This window comes from Rutidosis leptorrhynchoides, chromosome 3, assembly GCF_046630445.1.
Source record: "Rutidosis leptorrhynchoides isolate AG116_Rl617_1_P2 chromosome 3, CSIRO_AGI_Rlap_v1, whole genome shotgun sequence".
NCBI lineage: Eukaryota > Viridiplantae > Streptophyta > Magnoliopsida > Asterales > Asteraceae > Rutidosis > Rutidosis leptorrhynchoides.
Window position 1 is genome coordinate 604,666,137 of NC_092335.1, and position 19,072 is coordinate 604,685,208.

At 34.0% G+C, this 19,072-nt stretch overlaps 2 protein-coding genes across 5 annotated transcripts; both read right to left on the minus strand.

The window, feature by feature from the left end:
- Nucleotides 1–7,126: 7,126 nt before the first annotated feature.
- Nucleotides 7,127–9,252, minus strand: LOC139898846 (uncharacterized oxidoreductase At4g09670-like). The gene is made up of 2 exons (XM_071881647.1): nt 8,712–9,252; nt 7,127–7,823 (listed from the first exon to the last, which is right to left on the minus strand). The coding sequence occupies exons 1-2, from the start codon at nt 9,171–9,173 to the stop codon at nt 7,206–7,208; spliced, it is 1,080 nt and encodes a 359-aa protein (XP_071737748.1). The 5' UTR covers nt 9,174–9,252; the 3' UTR covers nt 7,127–7,205.
- Nucleotides 9,253–10,353: 1,101 nt separating this feature from the next.
- LOC139898847 (cleavage stimulating factor 64-like) lies at nt 10,354–18,425 on the minus strand. Of its 4 annotated transcripts, none has more exons than XM_071881650.1 (10): nt 18,154–18,425; nt 17,952–18,030; nt 16,966–17,140; nt 15,487–15,520; nt 15,161–15,393; nt 15,006–15,083; nt 14,796–14,831; nt 11,415–11,846; nt 10,975–11,289; nt 10,354–10,865 (listed from the first exon to the last, which is right to left on the minus strand). In XM_071881650.1, the coding sequence occupies exons 1-10, from the start codon at nt 18,182–18,184 to the stop codon at nt 10,734–10,736; spliced, it is 1,545 nt and encodes a 514-aa protein (XP_071737751.1). In that variant the 5' UTR covers nt 18,185–18,425; the 3' UTR covers nt 10,354–10,733. The 4 variants fall into 4 exon arrangements, with proteins under 4 accessions (XP_071737751.1, XP_071737750.1, XP_071737752.1 ...); XM_071881649.1 differs by having other exon boundaries at nt 10,355–10,865; nt 11,403–11,840; XM_071881648.1 differs by having other exon boundaries at nt 10,356–10,865; nt 11,403–11,846.
- Between the last annotated feature and the right edge of the window lie 647 nt (nt 18,426–19,072).

The following is a 19,072-nucleotide window of genomic DNA, read 5'->3' on the forward strand; positions in this document are numbered from 1 at the left end:
ATATTGCAAAAGCATTTAAAAAGGGAGCAAATAAAACTCACGATACGATATTTTGTAGTAAAAATATGCATACGACGGAACTGAACAATGCAAGGTTGGCCTCGGATTCACGAACCTATATCAATTGTATATTTATTAACACATATAATGGAAATTACATAATCTCATTTATTAATATATATTATTTATATATTTGTAGTTATATAGAATTTATATTAAATTCCATTTAAGAACGTATACTTATATTATATCTTACATTATATGTTATATATATTTATTTTGTATATATATTTAAAATGATTAATATCTATACATTTAGTTATATTAATATATATATATATATATATATATATATATATATATATATATATATATATATATATATATATATATATATAAAATATCATTAGTTTGCTATATGTAAGTATTTATATAAATAATGTTATTATTTTTTATATATAGTTATATGAAATATTAATATAATTCTAGTATATGTGATATGTATATTTAATGTACAAAATATTTATTTGTTAGAATGATAGTTTTGATAATATTGATTTATTAATATTAATAATAATAATAAATTTATTAATAATGATGATACTAATAACAAAATTGAAAATGATAATTTTTAATAATAATGATACTAGTAATATTATTAATAATAATAATGATAACAATCATAATAATATAATATTGATAATAATATTAATACTAATACTAATGTTAATAATAATAACAAAAATTTTATTAATCATTTTAATACAAATGATAATAATATTAATAGTAATAATAATAATTATTATTATTATTATTATTATAATAATAATAATAATAATAATAATAATAATAATAATAATAATAATAATAATAATAATAATAATAATAATGATGATGATGATGATATTACTAATACTAACAATAATGATAATAATATTAATTGTATGAATGATACTAATAATTATATTTTTAATATTTGTAATAACCTAATAATAATAATAATAATAATAATAATAATAATAATAATAATAATAATAATAATAATAATAATGAGTAATAAGTAAACTACCTCAAAGAAGTAGCCCTTAAAAAAAATGCCCAAGTCCAGGTTTGAACCCGCGGCCTCCCGCTAACCCTCAAACACACTTAACCATTAGACCATCTTTGTTTTTCTAGAATAATAACCAATCCGTATTTATTTAACCCATAAATATTCGTGTTCCATTCTCTTCTTCTTCTTTATCAATCACGATATCATCCATATTAAAATCAAATGATACTTTATCATCATCATTTAAAATGTGTTCGTGACACTATCATTATCCTCATCGTTTTAACCATCATCATAACCATCATCAATCATCTTAATCGTATGTCATTATATCATCATCGATATACTCGTATCATTATTCTAGTTTACGCGTTACAGTAACACTTTCAGCATCATAATTATAACAGATAGATTACTGGCGAATACATAAATGTATTCAAAATACCAATTGCTTATTTTATGTTTCTAGTCCAATAGTCATCCTAAGCTCAGCCCAATCTTAACTAATTAGAAGTCCACATATTTAGCCCAAGAACATTGTAGTCCAAATAAAATCTCGTGGCCTGATTGGTTTCCACAAACTGCTCGACCGAAGAAAAATAATACTACAGCAGCCCTAACAGAAGTTATATTCGGTGGCCAAAAACATTCTATAACAAGTCATCCCTATTTTCTTTTAATAATCAAGTGGGTTAGGGGTGTCGGCCATTCAATAAAAGAAAAGAAACGCACGATAAAAGTTCTAATCATTGATCTTACACATCTATCAGATGGGTTTAGAATGTATACGAAAGTAATGAGTGAGCATTAACAGTTCTGATGGAACAGAAGTACAGCTCGATGGTTTTAATGGAAGTGGTTACGGTGAGGTTCGATGGTTAAGCATAAAACTAAACAGCAATAATCATTAAGGTGATGTTTGGTTTGTAGTTGCAGCAGAAAACAAGTAAACCTGTAAGTGGTGATGTCTCTTGGTGATTTTCGAATATTAACAGGTTTGATGGAGGTGCAGCAATGGCGGTTTACAATGGTGAGTTTCGTTCGAAAGCAGAAAAATAAAAGCATTAATAGGCACGTATAGCAGCAGGTTTCATGGTGGTTGTTATGGTTTGATGTGGCGGGTTATAGTTTATTTTGGGTTGTTGATGGTCTCGGTCAGAAACAAAAGTACCCATTGATGGTCGTAGCAAGTCTTTCATGGTGGTAGATGGCGATTATTGGTGATGATCAGCTGACTAGTAACGGTAGGATGATCGGTTCAAAACAGAAACGTATGCACTGTAGCAACAGTTGTTCAAAGTTGTTTAGGTTTCGTATATCATCACAAACATGAAGGGTTTGGTCTGGTCGAATAAGAAGATGAAGTTAATGAGGTGATGGTTATGGTGGTTGAACCGGAACATTAGCTGCTGCAGTAAATAAAAGAAATTTATGTTTGGATTCGAAGTTATGATTGTGTGGTGATGATGGTTGTTTTAAGTTGGTTCTCTTGTGGTGGTTTGGGTTTCACGACAGTAGCCAAGAACAAGGGAGTGTTTTGGTTATTGGTTTTGCTCAAACAAGAACATAATCGAGCAGTAGTAGTTGGTGGGTTTGCAAGGGGGTTGATCGGGTGTTTTATTATCAATATATGTATTTATCATGTGTATATATAGATATAGTAATTAGATAGGAAGATGTAATAGAATTGATAGATAGTGATAGAAACAAACGAGTCAGTGAAGGAAATCGAAGGTGGTGAAAGATTGAGGTGATACTCATGGTTTAATGAAGAGAATGGTAGAGGTGAGGGTGATTCATTTGTTGTGTCTATTATACAGGAAAGAAAGAAATAGAAAAGGAGATGCAAGTGGTGGGGAAACGAGCAAGAATATGGTGCATGTATGTGTTTCAATTACTAACACAACTTGACAATATATAAGCGATAATATTAATTAACTAATTCGAAAGTTTAACAAACGTGGTTTTAATCAACAATATAATATAATATTATTCATAATATATTAATAAACACACAATATCAATTGATTTAGCAGCCTCAGTTTTGTAATCTATCTACCGACAGTTTTATCACTGATGGCTATATCGTGTCCATTGCTAAACAGTTAACGTATAAAAGTGTTCCTAAAAATCTCAAAATTTTAAATTAAGTCAATTTATTAATTCTGATCATTAACTGTTTGAAACCTGATTAAAAAGGTTCGTCCGTTATTTATTTTCTGTTCCAATTAATATGTACGGAGCACTAAAATTTAACTAAAAAGGTAAAAATATTTTTATCAAAACTAAAATCTTTGTAATAAATTTACAGTTCAACTTTTATTTTCAATTTTCATTTATTCATATTAGATTTATATGAATACTATCGAAATGCTAACCGAGTGTTACTGACGTTTACTAAATAGATTCGAAATCACAATATATATATTCTCTATACTTTATTTATGTATATAGATATGTTTTTAAATAATAATTATCATAATATCATATTTTTATTTTATTTTACATAATTAATATTAATATCAACAACATATAATATTTCAAATTATATTTTCAATTATATATATATATATATATATATATATATATATATATATATATATATATACACACACACACATACATACATGTATATATACACACATATCTATTTACAATCAATTGGTCGTGAATCGTTGGAAATGGTCGATGTCAAATGAATGTACGAAAATAGTTCAAAAATTTTAAGACTCAACCTAGCAAACTTTTCTTATCGTGTCAAAAATAGTAAATCGTATCGAGAGTTTGATTTAAAATTAGTCAAAATTTTCCGGGTCGTCACATAATGTTCATACTTCGAACACACGGAGCTAATCACATATCAGAACGCTTGCACTCTGATACAATGAACGAAAGTGCAAACATTATTTGATTTCAACCAAAGGAACAATTAATAACAAGATTAAGATCACACATTATGAACCAAACCCTAAGAATCAAACAGTTTGTTCTTAAAGAGATTAGAGCAAACGGAGAAGTATAAACCATAAACTCATTAATGAATAAAAGAAGAAAAAAAAGGCTTATATAGCCAAACCCTAAAAAAAATTCACAATACACCCTTAAAGAATAAAAGGGTCACTTCAAGCCCTTAAACTCCAGAGCTAACAGCTCACTACTTCAAGTTCCAAAACAGACAACATCAGTCCCTGCACAACCAAGTTTAGATAATTATAAACATGACATTTCAACAGTTTTTATATTCTTTTATACTGTACTCATTTTAGACTATATTTAAACTATTGGATATTGATGTGTTATATGTAAAGAATATAAGAAAACGCCAATGGGGCTTTGCCTCATTGGTCACCATGTTAACATGGTGTTCGAGGAGACCAGGGTTCGAGTCTCGGGGGGGGGGGATTTTCGTGAATTAACTCTAACCACTAACATTGCCTTTCAAAAAAAAAAAAAAAAAAAAAAAGAATATAAGAAAACCCACCAAGTAAATAGTACGGAGTATCAAATATTCGATAAGGAAAAATCACTTTATTAGTATCGCTTTAATCGGAAAACATTCTTACATAAATCTAAATAAGTTTTCTAACACCTTAGTCTCACGTTGAATTTTAGTTTCAAGCACTCACTCTCATAGTTGTGTGGGTGAAAAATGAGAGCATTTGATAGTATTCGATGTCGCTATTGTCGTTAAAAAAAAAATAGTTTAGTACCTATATGGTCGTTGCAAATTTGAGGTTATTGTCATTGTGTATAAGGATAATCCCTGGTTGAGTGTCCATTCTTTTAGCATTTTAAAACTATTAAACGTTTTGTTAAAAAGTATTGTATGCCATGTCATTCAAGCTTCTCTAGGCACCTCCATGTCTTTAAGGAAAATTGGCCAAGTCCCCCATCTTTCATCAGGTTGTTCTTACTTGTCGAATCCTCGTGCAAAAAGAGTAGTTTTAACACTTGTTGACCTATGAACCTACATTTCAAATACAAAGGTAAAGAATTACTCTTCCGATATTATCCTAATTACTTCCTCTTGTACTATGCTTTGTTCGCCCTCATCTCTGATAAATATAATGTTTTCCATGTTTTTTTTTTCTTTGCTCTCATACTTTAGCTATATATTCCAAAGATATCGGTTAGTTCATTCGAGTCAAGTTTCTTGTACAAACATTCTCCATCTCGAGATGAAATTAGCTTCTTGAACTGAGTCTGTCTCACGGCTACTTTAGTTTGAACCTCATCACTTAGCCACCATGACTCTCAACGTTCTATATGTGTCCGCATATCTCTCAAATGAAATTGGGTACAACATATATACGAATTCAAATAGCATATACCGTTGAATATTTCGTCTTAATTACTATACCAAACCACACAAACATGATTATATTACATACTTGACATGACTTGACCGCACTTGTCTTAGCGTGGATATTATTGCTACAAGGTTATTGCTATGGACATTATTGACGGTACATACCATAATTATTGATTATTGAGGCGCTTACACTCTTGACCTTAAGAAAAGGTCTGACTATCAATTAGCTCTCGACCTTTGGAATCAAACACGCGCCTACTCGTTGAGGACAACAGGCCGTCCCCACGAATACCACTCAGGCAATACCTCAGTGTTACGATAATTATACATTATACTTTAATTTTACACCGTTGTTTAAAAAGTGTTCTCACCACGCTTCGCTTGCGTTACTCTGATGTCATCTTCTAGAAGCCTAAGACTGGAATGTGAGCATGTTTCTCGACTTAGATCAGGAATCGGCCCAATTCATTGCATAGGTCTCAAGTAATACCTCCAATCAATTAAGACCACCGTAAATAAATTGATTTTGACACTTTGGATCCGGACCTGACCAGAAACTTTTAAGACAAACGGTTCCAACAGAAAACAAACCATTATGCTTCAGTTTGGTACGATTTAGGGTCTCTTCCGAGCCAGTTCTACTGTTACCCATTTGGTATACTACTAAAGTGAATGCAACTCATAGTTCATATACATTTGAATGGAATTCAGTGCTTACTGATGTATCTGTTTCCCTAATCTTGATGATTGAAGCTTTAATTTGTCGATGATATAGTGACAGTACACACAAAGCGTATAACTAACAAAACCGAAACAAACCAACTTAGGGCCTGTTTACTTATGACTTAATGGGCTGTATTGAGCCAACTGATTATTCGGTCAAAAATCCATGCTGTTTACTTTCAACTTTATCATTAATTTTTGCAGACCAAAATCCTTTCTGGGACAGTCCAAAAACCTCACTACTATCCATATAGCTACCTTTATTCTCTAAACTACCGCACCATCTCTTTTATACACCATATTTCTTTCATCTTCTTTCATAAAACAATGGAGTAATACGCATCTTGTGAATAAATCGGCAAACCTTACCTCCAACAATGACTCCGGCGACCACCATCACAGTTCCGACAAGCACCGCCACAGTTCTGGAGACCACCACCACAGATCTGACGACGACCACCGCTGCTGCTCGGAAAACAACCGTCTGATATATGTGACTTTATGCTAAAATTAAACTAGTAATTACCATTGTAAATATCATACAAACCTATTTTCATCTTTAATTTATTCATCACAGGTCTGTGAAATTTATTTATTCGATTTATATTGCATATTATTTTGTCATCGTATGACCTAGAACTATACCGAAGAATGTAACTGTTGACCAAAAGGAAGTTTAATAAAGAATTGATGAAGTACTGGTTTAATTTGATTTTTATTTTTATTTTTATTTTTATATAGAACGTGGATTTTATTTGTTACTTGGAAATGTATAGAACATAAATTTGTTTGTAAATTAAAAAGAAAATGATCTTTGAGCATAAGGGCAAAATAGTAATTTTTAATGATTCAGTCTTTTATCCATATGTGACTTAATGAAAAAAAAAGGGTAAACAAGCCCTTAGAGTAATTTGGTCATTTTCTTACATCTGGTTCAGTCTGGATCAAAATCTAATAAACATAAAGCATAAGACTCGATACAATTCGGGGCCAAGATACACGGATAGATAGTTTTATTCCATTATTCCGCACAACACAACTCAACACAACACAATTCACTTAATCATATTATCCATGAAATTATAAAGGTTAATTACACACTTACCATAATTAATTAACTCAATCCAAATTAACAGTCTCACCACCTTTGTCAACCGAGGTCTTGACCGCATCCAACACAAACTGAGTCATCCTACTCAGAGTCGGCCACTTTTTCTCAACCGCCAAACCTTCATTCTTGACACTTTTAACCAACCGTGAAAATTCAGTAACCATAAGCACTTCTTGTGGAACATCGGTCATGACCGTATGCTGACTTGGCAACGGGGCCCACCCGGTTACCAACTCAGTGAACCCAGACTCTGTTGAAGTCGTAAACGAACCTTTGTTCTCTTCAAAAGGGATAACAAAGTCATTTATATGCAAACTACCTTTAGTCCCAGAAGCTGTTACACTCATGGTTAAGTTTGCAAGGAACGAGCAATGAAAGGTTGCGGTTTTCCCATTTTCCCAAAGTAAGGCGGCCCCACAGGATATGATGACACCGGCTTTGTTGAAAATGGTTCCGGGTAAAGCGGTTACGGATTTGGGTAGTTGGAAATCATTAGCCCATAAGATTGCACGAACGCAGTACCATCCGGCATCTCCAAGTGCACCGAGCGCATCGAGGTCGGGCTTTACACGGATATCGTTCTCGAGGAAGTCGGGATCAGCAGCAAAGGTAAAGACAGCATGAATCTACAAAATATTTTAAATTTTCAGTGTCACAAGAGTTTATAAGATGATGTGGCAATTTATACCCATTTGTCAAAGGGTCCATCCGGAACATGCTTGATCTCAAAAAGGTTAAAAAAAAAAAAAAAAAAAAAAAAAGAAACCTTAACAGGAACAGGTCAAAAAAGTAGTGATGAGTAATTTATGGTGACAACCCAACCCAAACGCCCGGTTTGATCCGAACCATATATATTACCCTTTGACCAACTTAATTTGACCCGTTACCCAATTTGACACTTCTGCTAACTTCAAGTTCAGATGGAATGTAAAAGACATGAAACACCACATCTTATGTTTCTTACATTAACTAATCACGAGCAACAATACTAATGATCATCAACATGATCAATACTATCTGTATCTCTTAACATAGCCAAATATACACAATAAACTCAAATTAAACTCCCAAATAAGAGTCATTTAAGTGATGAGGTTTTCCTTTTACCTGGGAGAATGAGTATTTTTACTGTAATGTACGCGGCCTAATCGGATAATCGGATTAATTTTTGACCGTTTCGAACCCCAGAGGCACATACATGTATATACAAGAACGATCAATTAAAAACATGAGTCGAAAAAATCAAAAAAAAAAAAAAAAAAAAGTTTTTCTTTTATACGTTTATATGATATATGATATGATATGAATCTCAGCTGAAGTGTACTGTAAACTTTAGAATCATCATTCAATTATTAATCCAATTTAAACAGTGGGTCAAATACTCATTACTCAAACCCAATTGGTTTGACCCTATTTATAAATTAATTAATCCGTTTTAAAACCACCTAAAAACACAACATTATACCAAACAAATCCCCAATTTAGTAATAAACTCAAAATAATCAAAATATTACCGATCGCAATTCACCAAACTTGTGAGGATCCAAAATAAATTCCTTCATTTTACCAGTTCTTGGATTATGCATCCACATAGTAGAATCCATCATCTGCACACCATTCAATTCACAAGCTTCCACAATTTTATCAAATTCACCAACATTTAAAGCCACAGGTTTCTCAAGTAAGATATGTTTCTTCTTTTGAGCAGCAAGGACTGCCCATTTGATGTGAAGACTAGTAGGTAACGGAATGTAAACAGCATCAACATCAGGATCATCCAAAACGGCGTCGTAACTACCGTAGATTTTGGCAGTTTCAGGGAAGTTGTTGGAAGCTGCGTATTTGGTTGCTTTCTCAAGTGATCGGCTGCCGATGGCGTGAATGGTGGCGTTTGGTGCGAGTGTTATTGCTCGTGAGAGTTTTCTGGCGATGTCGGCGCAACCTAAGATTCCGAATTTGATTTGGGGTTCAGACATGTTTGGTTTGTGATTGAGGTTTGAGATTGAAGTGTGAGAAATGAATAATTTTTTTTTATAATGAGTGGTTGTGAAGTTTGTCTTTTTGTATATGGAATCATCAAAATTCATGTATTTTATTTGGTAATGGAAACGGTTACAAAGAGTACATGTGTCGTAAAATTCGCGTCATCTTCAAAAGAGGAAATGTTAAAATAGTATTCTATCTTTATCATGAGAGCTTATGTTATGATTATTGTTTTGATTTTACACGTTTCATCCTCCTCCTCATCGGATTATGTTCGGGCGTGTCCAACGTTATGGCCGCATTAGTTAGGTTACAGATATTGTTTTGGTTTATATGGTTTTTAGGGGTCGTCGCTACGTAAATTTTCAACCGTCTGTAGGTGGGTAATGACTGACTTACGTTTTTTGGCGGCTTAAGTGACGTCACCACCCCGTTGGTGGTGATCGCACACTATCTCCCCAGGCTATTTCTGCCGCCAGGCCCACCAAAGGAACAGGTGTTGCCACCACCTAGTTGGTGGTTGTTGCGCGTTTGTTTTGGCGGGGGCGACGGTAGTTGGTGGCGGTTTTGGTTGACGTAGTGTTTTGCTCGTTGTTGTAGTTTTGTTGCTTTGGGCTCCTAGTTTTCTGGTTGTGTCTTCTGAGTTGGTTTAGGCGATGATGTCATTGTTGTAGATCTGACATGGTTCGACGTGTTTCTTGCAGTTGGGATCCTTTCGTGAAGGCTCGGGAAGTTTTGTGTTGGTTGATTTTCTGATTTCAACGTTAATGGCCGTATTTCAGCCTTAATGGTTTTGGTCTGACCGAATTCGGATTTTAATTGTAGCTTTGGTTGTTTGTTTTGCTAGCATTGTTATACTTTGTCAACCCTCGTTAAGTTGCGTTTGGTGTAGTTTGTAATCTTGTTTTTTTGTTGACTATGCTAATTTCTATTTCTTGTATCGGTTTATAACTTGTATCCATTTATTTATGTTATTGTTTTTCCCGTAAAAAATAAAATAAATTAGTATTTATGTTATCAAGTGAAAAGGTAACAATTAAATACATTACTTAAATTACTTAAGTGAAATTATACAAGTTCATAAACTATTAATTGTTTAAAAAACTTGTACTACGATCACTTTTACTCGTATCATATAATCTAAACCAAACAAATGCATTTAAATGTAAAACGCTTGGTTAGTTTGGTACCAGTGCATTTCAAAGCTCACGGTTTGTAAACAAGACCAAACATATCAGCCATAAAGACTTCCAAAACAAAAATTCATCAAACACATAACATAACAACACCAAACGTCATTCACCCTACAAAAATACATTTAATTATGAACCAAGAATTTGAGTTCTAAAAATATCAATATAAAACTATATCATATAACTACTTTTCTTTAGAACAGCTCGATAACATAATTTGCGCCGTTACAAGTATAATTGGGTCTTCATCCCCTCAGGATTCTGAACTACTCTACATTCGTATGCCAAAAAATTTGCAGACTCCAAAAGAGAGATGAACTTTGCTGCGAAAGGACAGACTTTTTACCGTTTTGTGTTTGACTAAGTTGACTGTCGAAGCATCTGCTGAAGCTGGATAACTTGTTGCTGTTGTTCTGGAGGTAGGGAACTCAACTGCTCTGGAGTAAGAGTCAATACTTGTTGCAACAAAGCAGATTCGATACCAGCAGGAAGCTGCAGCCATAAAAAGTACAGAAATTCATTAGCAGTAGAAAAAGACAATGAAAAACAAAAACAGTTACAATTATAGAAGACAAACGTAAACGAAAGTATGGATAAATACCTCCGGGTTCGGGTTTTGAGAGTCGATGGCGCCTGCTTTTAAAATCTGATTTCCGGATAATGAAACGGCCTGAGATGACCCTGAAACAGAAGCTGAAAGATTTACACACGCTGGTGAGTAAGAGGAACCCCTTCCATCCTCCATTTTCAGTAATTTTGAAGGATGACCAATTTGATCTTTGTCATGTAACCTTGAACCTACGTTTGGATGATGATCGACTTTATAACCCCATGCAGGATTATGTATTAAATGTTGAGGGTTGTTGTGATCCTTGTTTCCATTATTTGCTATAGCAGACACAACTGAGGAGCTAGGCTGCAATTCATTGAGAACACAGTTATTTCATAAACATATCAACATCATCATAATATTAATTAACTAATTCAAGCATCAAAAGAAATTTATTTAACTATAATGAAAGTACTTACAAGTATTGGCACCTTATGATGATTGGGAATAGAAGGCTGAACTGGACCAGCTGCAACGTTCTGTCCAGGGTACTGCAACAAGGACGATGGGGTTGCTATATGGTTTTCGACTTGATTCAAAAGACCAGCATTACGTTGTGAGTGTAACAATTGAAGTCCTGATAATGTTGACTGCTGTAGAACGTGACGCTGAGCTGGCGGTGGAGTCTGAAACCGAGCTTCTGGAGGTAGTAATGGTGCAGCAGCATACTGGCTGGGACCCAACGAAGCTGGATGGCTAGAAGATGGTTGAATATGAGATTGTGGGATGGGCCCAAGTTGCACCTTGGTCTGGGCCAGAGGTGGCAGCCCAGATAACGGTTGTATTGAAGACGGTTGAGCCACGGGCCCACTTTGGACAAGTGGATTTGGACCAGTAAACTGCTGAGCATTTGGCATCTGAAACTAGAGAAAGAGTGAACAAAAGAAATTTAATGAATCTGCAACTAGAGAGAGTGAACAACAAAATGTGTTAAATGGGTAATTTTGGTATGGTCGAAACGGGTTGGCTTGATACTGAACACTTTTTGTCCAATACTTTTTACTCTTTTACAAAAACATATATAGTGTTTTCATATATGATACTCCCCAGGAGGCGACAAAGGTGATTTTTTTTTTCCAGCTTTTCTCACGCCAAATCTGATCAAGATTCTTATGTTTGATTGTTCATTTTCAATCGGCATGCTCAAGATCTAGATCTAAATAAGTGTTTCTCTTTGATTCTCATCTGAATCATGGGGAAAATTTCTGGGGGAAAGAAGAAAAAAGGAGTTGTTACTGTGACTAGGGTTCTTCGAAGTCGAACCGTAGGTGGAGAAGAGGATTCGAACTACAGTGATGATTCAAAAAATTCTGTCAACAAAGATGATGGGGCTGATCATACAATGGAGTCTCAAACTCTGGATCCAATAACAGGTTTGCAGTTTAACCTTGAAAGCAATAGGGTGAATGATCTTGATTGCTTAGGTGTCCCTACAAAAGGTGATACAGATGGTGATGTTCCAACACATCAAGTGATTAAAGAGGTAAATGATGACGAGTTCCCTACTTTAGTTTCTAAGCCAAATAAGGAAGGTACCGACTCTTCACCATTTGCAAATTCTATCAATATTGAAGAACATATGAATGCAACAACAGTGGAGGAAATGGGTTTCAATAATCATGCTGCTGATATGGGTTTAGGGACCAACTCTAGAGTTAACTCTCCTGTTAACAAAAAAAAGAGCGCGAAGAGAAAGTTGTTGATATCGGTTTACAAACTAAACAAGTTCCTAACCTTGATTCGCTTGATCAAGAAAAATCCCCAGTTCTTAATGGTTCGACGGAGGTTAAACATGATGGTGAAAAAGTTATTACACCCTCGGTTTCGTACCCTAAGGCTGTAGGGGGATCAAGTTCTCAAAACAAGAAAGTTAACTTCAGGTTCATTGAACCTTCTGCTCGTTTGGATAATGGTATAGATGTGGAGCTGCCGCTGGATTCTATTCTGGAAGTGAATGAACGTTATAATAACACTCTGTATGGGTATTTTCTAAGCAAACGAGTGGCATATCCGGTTGTTAAAAACTATGTTACAAACGTATGGAAGAAGTTCGGTTTGGAAAAAATAATGATGAATTCTAAGGGTTTCTTCTTCTTTAAGTTTGCTTCGGAAACGGGATTGAAAGGAGTGCTAGAATCTGGTCCGTGGATTATTCGTTCAATGCCTATAATTCTTAACTCCTGGTCTCCCGATGTTCCATTAACAAAGAAAGACTTAACAAGTGTCCCGGTTTGGGTGAAGATACATGATATCCCGATTGCAGGTTTTACTGAGACAGGGTTGAGCGTCATAGCATCAAACATTGGTTCTCCTATGAGGTTGGATTCATACACCAGTACAATGTGTTTAGAATCGTGGGGAGACCTAATTTTGCTCGAGCATTGATTGAGATTTCGTCTAATAGGGAGTTAAAAGAGAATATCATAATGGCGATTCCTAGTGTCGATGGAAAGACTAAATCCATATGTACTTTAAAGGTGGAATATGAATGGAAACCCCCTCGATGTTCGTGTTGTGGTATCTTTGGGCACACAGACTCGTGTTCAAAAGTTGTGACTATTACCGAAGAAAATCGATCTAAGCAACTGGCAAGAGAGTAACGAAAAAGGTGACCAAGGTTAATCACGATCAGAAGGCTGGATTTGATGTGGGAAAGCCAAAGAAAAAATTGGTCTATAGGCCAAAGAAGAATGTGGCACAAAGTGATACTAATAATCGATTGCAAAAGGTTGCTCATGATGTTAATAGAGATTCAGAAGTTGGGACAAGCAAGGGCTCTCAAGTGAAAATTCAAAATTCGTTTGGAGCACTAAATAAGGATGAATATAATCTAATTGATGAACCAAGCGATGTTGAATCTGATAACGATGAAACAGCTAAATTTATGACAGGAAAAAATGTTGCTAAGACACCAACTACGTTTGGCATGAAAAAGGGCTGGTTGTAGTTGTTTGTCCTTAGTTAGGTCGGTAGGTGTCCTTGGGTGTGCTATCCCTATTGTTTGTAGGGTTAGCATGTCTTTTTGTGGTTGTCTGAGAGACCGTGAGACTCATTTGCGGTTGTTGTTCTTATTTGTATTTTTATTATTTTTTTATAAAAATATTTACCGGGTGAAACCCTTCACCCAAAAAAATATATGATACTCCCTTCGTCCCAATTATATTGTCCACTATTCCTTTTTGGATGTCCCAAATAAATTGTCCACTTCCATAAATGGATAAGAATAATGTGATAAAGTTCTTTTATACTCCTACTTTATTAATGTAAGACAAAAAGATAGGTAAGAAGTAATGGATAAAAGTGGAAAGTTATACATGTGACAGTCACTTTTTCTTAAACTGTTTGTTTTTTGTCTTGGGACAATAGATTTGGAACGGATGGAGTATATGATTGCATATACTATGAAAGTGTGTGCGCGCGCGTGTGTGTGTTTACAAAGACACATACATGGTATATATGTAATCACATATCATATATGAAACACTATATATGTTTTTGTAAAAGAGTAAAAAATTTTACACTATATATGTAATCATATATGAAACACTATATGTATATGTGTGTGTATATATATATATATATATATATATATATATATATATATATATATATAGCAGGTTCAAACGAGACCAGAAGGTATAGAACTGCGAGAACTTTTTAATTAAGTGGTTTTTATACATTTAAATACAAGTACATATTAATGTTATTTAATGCTCATATTATTGACATACAAAAGATAGGAACCACATATTACATGTTAAATTGTAAATTATATGAAATTTTCACAAACGCATGAGGACATAATTACATACCATGTGGGGAGGAACCGTCTTCAGCATTATATGAGCCTGCAACAGATACATTAGAAACTAGTAAGACGTTGTATACTATTTCACTTCAAGCATTAAATTTTCTAATCTCACGAATACAGAAAATGCACCAATTATTTAAGAAATAGTTTAACTTGATCAACAGAAACTTTATTAGAAAGCATTGATTGAATATTACAACAACTAAACAACCTGCAAAACAGCCTTTGACAACTGTGGGTGCGCAAGTAACAGTTGTCGTGCTTGTTCCTTATTTTGAGTTGCCATCGCCTGTTATTAAGATAAGATTAATTAATGACTTATTTCAAGATAGTAAGAAGGGTAAAAAGTAAAATCATAATGGTTACCTTTACTTCAGTTAAAACCTCAATCAACTGGTTTTTGGGAATCTTAGCCAAATGAAGAGTCAAAGGATCGGTTCCCAATATCGGTTGACTTTGGAGACCATTTTGAGTTATGTTGCCACCTCCAGGTGTGCCAGCCATCACAACGGCTGCAGCCATAGCAACTTGGAGACCAATAGGCTGGTGAAGACTAGGATCGCCTTGTATTGCGGGTCCACCAATTTGCTTTTGAGGAGCTGTTCAACAGCATCAACATTGAAGCAATATTATATTAACATACAATTACATAAATAATGAGTAAAATTGAAAAGAGTGAAGCTTAGTTTTACCGGTAGTTGTAGACGGGCCAGGTCCACCACGACCCTGAATAAGGAACAAAAGAAAGGAAAAATCAGAATTTTGTGCAGAGAAGTAACATTTATATACGGGACCACCTAAGATAGGATGCATATAATCTACACTAAGTAACATAGTTTAATAGAATCCTATTATAATCTTCTCAATATTAAGTAATACACTATTTCACTAGACAGGTATGGATTGGAAACAGTCTTAAGTGCAGGGTTGTAAAAAACGCTAACCAGGAATTAATTGGCCGAAACCACGTAGGGATTAATCAGCCAAATCTTGGATTTATCAAGGATTAATCGTATTGAAATTTTTATACATTAAAATAATAATTACAAAAAGGAAACCATAAAGATGAACATCAACATAAACAAAATAAAAATTTGTCTAGAAACATAAACATAATTGTTCAAATACTCCAAAATTTCTAAATTAATTCATATCAGAATCAAGATAGTTAATCAACTTTGACCGAAAATCCGGCACTGACCAAATAAAACAGATTTTGACCCATTTGACCGATGAATTAGACAAATTTTCAAACTCTAATCGGTGCTTCTAATAGTGATTACTCGGGATTTTTACAACCATGAGTTTATGTAATTAAGAGAATAAATAGATAGCATGAATATAATAGACTATGTTGACAGTTGACTAGTCAACTGATGGAGCTGGAAAAAAGTCATGTATTGCCACTGTATACAAGAGACCTACCTATCATATATACAGAAACAATTAACAAAGTGATGTCTCGGCACTAAACTATGGTACTACATACCCAAGAGCAATAGTAGGGGTGCAATTTCGACCCATCAACTTATAAATTGGTCCATTCCGGTTACATTATACCACAAACAGTCAAAAGGGTCAACTTCAAAGATTAGCCAAAAACAGGAATATGTCAACTGGGCCATAATGGTTATAAAAAGTTGATTAGCTCCCAGTGTTCTTTTAATTTACACAAGTATGCAACTCCCAAAACTGCTTAATTTAGATATCTGGACTATTAGTGCAACAAACTAATAATATTGTGTCTAACCATATGTTTATATACTTTGCATTAATTCTTTACTGCAAAAAAAAAGTGGGCGTGTGTTTAAAGGTAAACATAACCAAACTAAAATAATAACCAATTTTGACCTGTTACACAGCCTACCAGACCAACAAGTTTATCAAAACCCCTATTCACAAATCGCAAAATCAAAGTTAAGATTCATGCATATACCTCCTTGCTAAAAAAATTAAAACATCCCGATTACCATTACACCATCAAAATTCTATCTTTATGACATTATCAGAATAACCTGGCAATACCTAACAGAATATTCAACTTCTAAGAACCAAATTTGATAGGACGAAATTTAAAAACCGTGCTGCAAATCATACTCAACAAGTATAAATACACTAGGATCATCTTCTTGTAACATAAATATGTTTAGCAAAATATGCAAATCAGTTACCTGTTCTCGGCTTTTATCGTTATTTTTATCATTTTCAGCAAAATCAACTCTTAACTGTCTTCCGTTAATATCGTAACCATGAAGATTACGCCGGGCACTTAGAGCAGTTTCTTCATCCTTGTACTCACAAAACCCATAACCCTTGGGTTTACCAGTCTCTCTATCGATAACTAATCTGGAAATAAGGAAAAGGACAATTATTAAACCTATTTCACCTACACTTAAACAGTTATCTAAACCAATTGCTAAAATAAATGTTACAACGGTTGATATCTACAAAAGTGAACTAAAAAGCTTGCAGTAGCAAAAAAAAAATGGTAATGAAGCTACCAAAATATCAATCAACTAAAAGAATTCGCATAACATAGCTCCTTCTGTTTTACAACATACATAAAAGCAAAAAAGCATGAAGGAGACTATAAAAATGAGACAAAAATACATAAAAATACAAATTTTTCTTTAAACTAATCTCAGTTTTCATACTGTCATATCGTTCATTTCACAATATGTCATTAAAGTCCCATAATTTTTTACCACCGAGGCATTGTCTAAGTGGTATAAGCTCTGGGTTGGATCTGAGTCCTATTTGGCGCAGGTTCGAATCCAGGGGGAGGTTTTCTCAAGGATTCTGTTGTGGTAAATAAAGGTGTATGCCCTAAGCCACTCGGTTTAATCCAAAGCACACCAGATATCCAATGCGGCGATGGTGTGTGAAGAGTTTCCTCCTAACGCGTGTGTGGGTGACAAATGAGAACATTCGATGTCAAAATGCCGTTCAAAAAAAAAGTCCCATACTTTTTGCTAACATTCCAAGATTTATCAGTTAACCGATATTTCGTATACACCAATCACATTTATATAAACAAACTAAACAAATCAATTGCACTTACTAACTTTTAAGTGCAAATAAAAATGTCATTCTTTCAGTGCATGTCAAGCAAAAAATTTACAGATTCAAGCAAAAATATTTTAAAAAAGTAACAAACCTGAATGATACAACAGGGCCAACCTCCTCACAAATTTGTACAAGCTGCTCTTCAGTTGCATCATATGGTATGTTTCCAACTACACACAAACAAACAAATAATAGAAGTATTTAGTGTATTATAAACATTCACTGCACTGTACACAAATAAATACGGAGTATAAATTAAACTGGTAATAAAGGAATTGAAATTGAAAACGAACCAAAAACGCAGCGATGTTGAGAATTGGCCATTAAAATTGACAAATTAAATTGACGCTAAGATTTAGCTCAATCTTCTTCTTCCTCAGCATCATGGATTAGTCAATTATTGGGATTGGTGCTAAACTGAAGCATAAGATCAATAAACTGGATTTGAAGTTAGGGTTTATGATTATTGTCGATTATAAAAAGTGGGGATTTTAAGGTGTTAGTGGAATTGGTACTCAATTGAACCCTAGAATTGGTACTCAATTGAACCCTAAAATCCCTCTAGAAAATAATACGGAGTAATAATTAATATCAATAATTTAATAATTTTTTACTCTAATTAGATTAGAAGACTAAATAAAAAAAACAAAATGTTACTTCAGGCTTATAACTGTGATGCTCCGTACAAAATTAACGTGTACGGATCATCAACAATAGGTTCATTACAAGTTTACAACACTATATGCTGTTTTAAAACAAGTTTGGATTCCAAGAACGATAACGTTTTTCAAAAGATAGCGTGCTTCTACGAGTAGAAAGCATTAACATAAGTACGTGACACGAAGGTCATTACAAAGCCACTGTTCAAATATAACATAAGTTATGAATGCAAAGTAGAAGTTTCGTAATTGATACATCTCTAAGCAATGCAGCGGAAGTCTAACACCGAGAATCTAGTACAGCGGAGGCAACAAACGTCTAAGCACCTGAGAAATAACATGCTTAAAAAGTCAACACGAATGTTGGTGAGCTATAGTTTGATTGTAACAATAATGTAATGTAGGCCACGAGATTTCGTATTCAAAACAGTATGAAAAGTATATGCTTAACCTTGGGCACTTGGTAATTAACTTAACGTATATATCACCCCCTAAAAGTACACTTGGCGAGTGCGTAAGTTTACGAAGTATTAAACACCCGTTAAATGCTAGC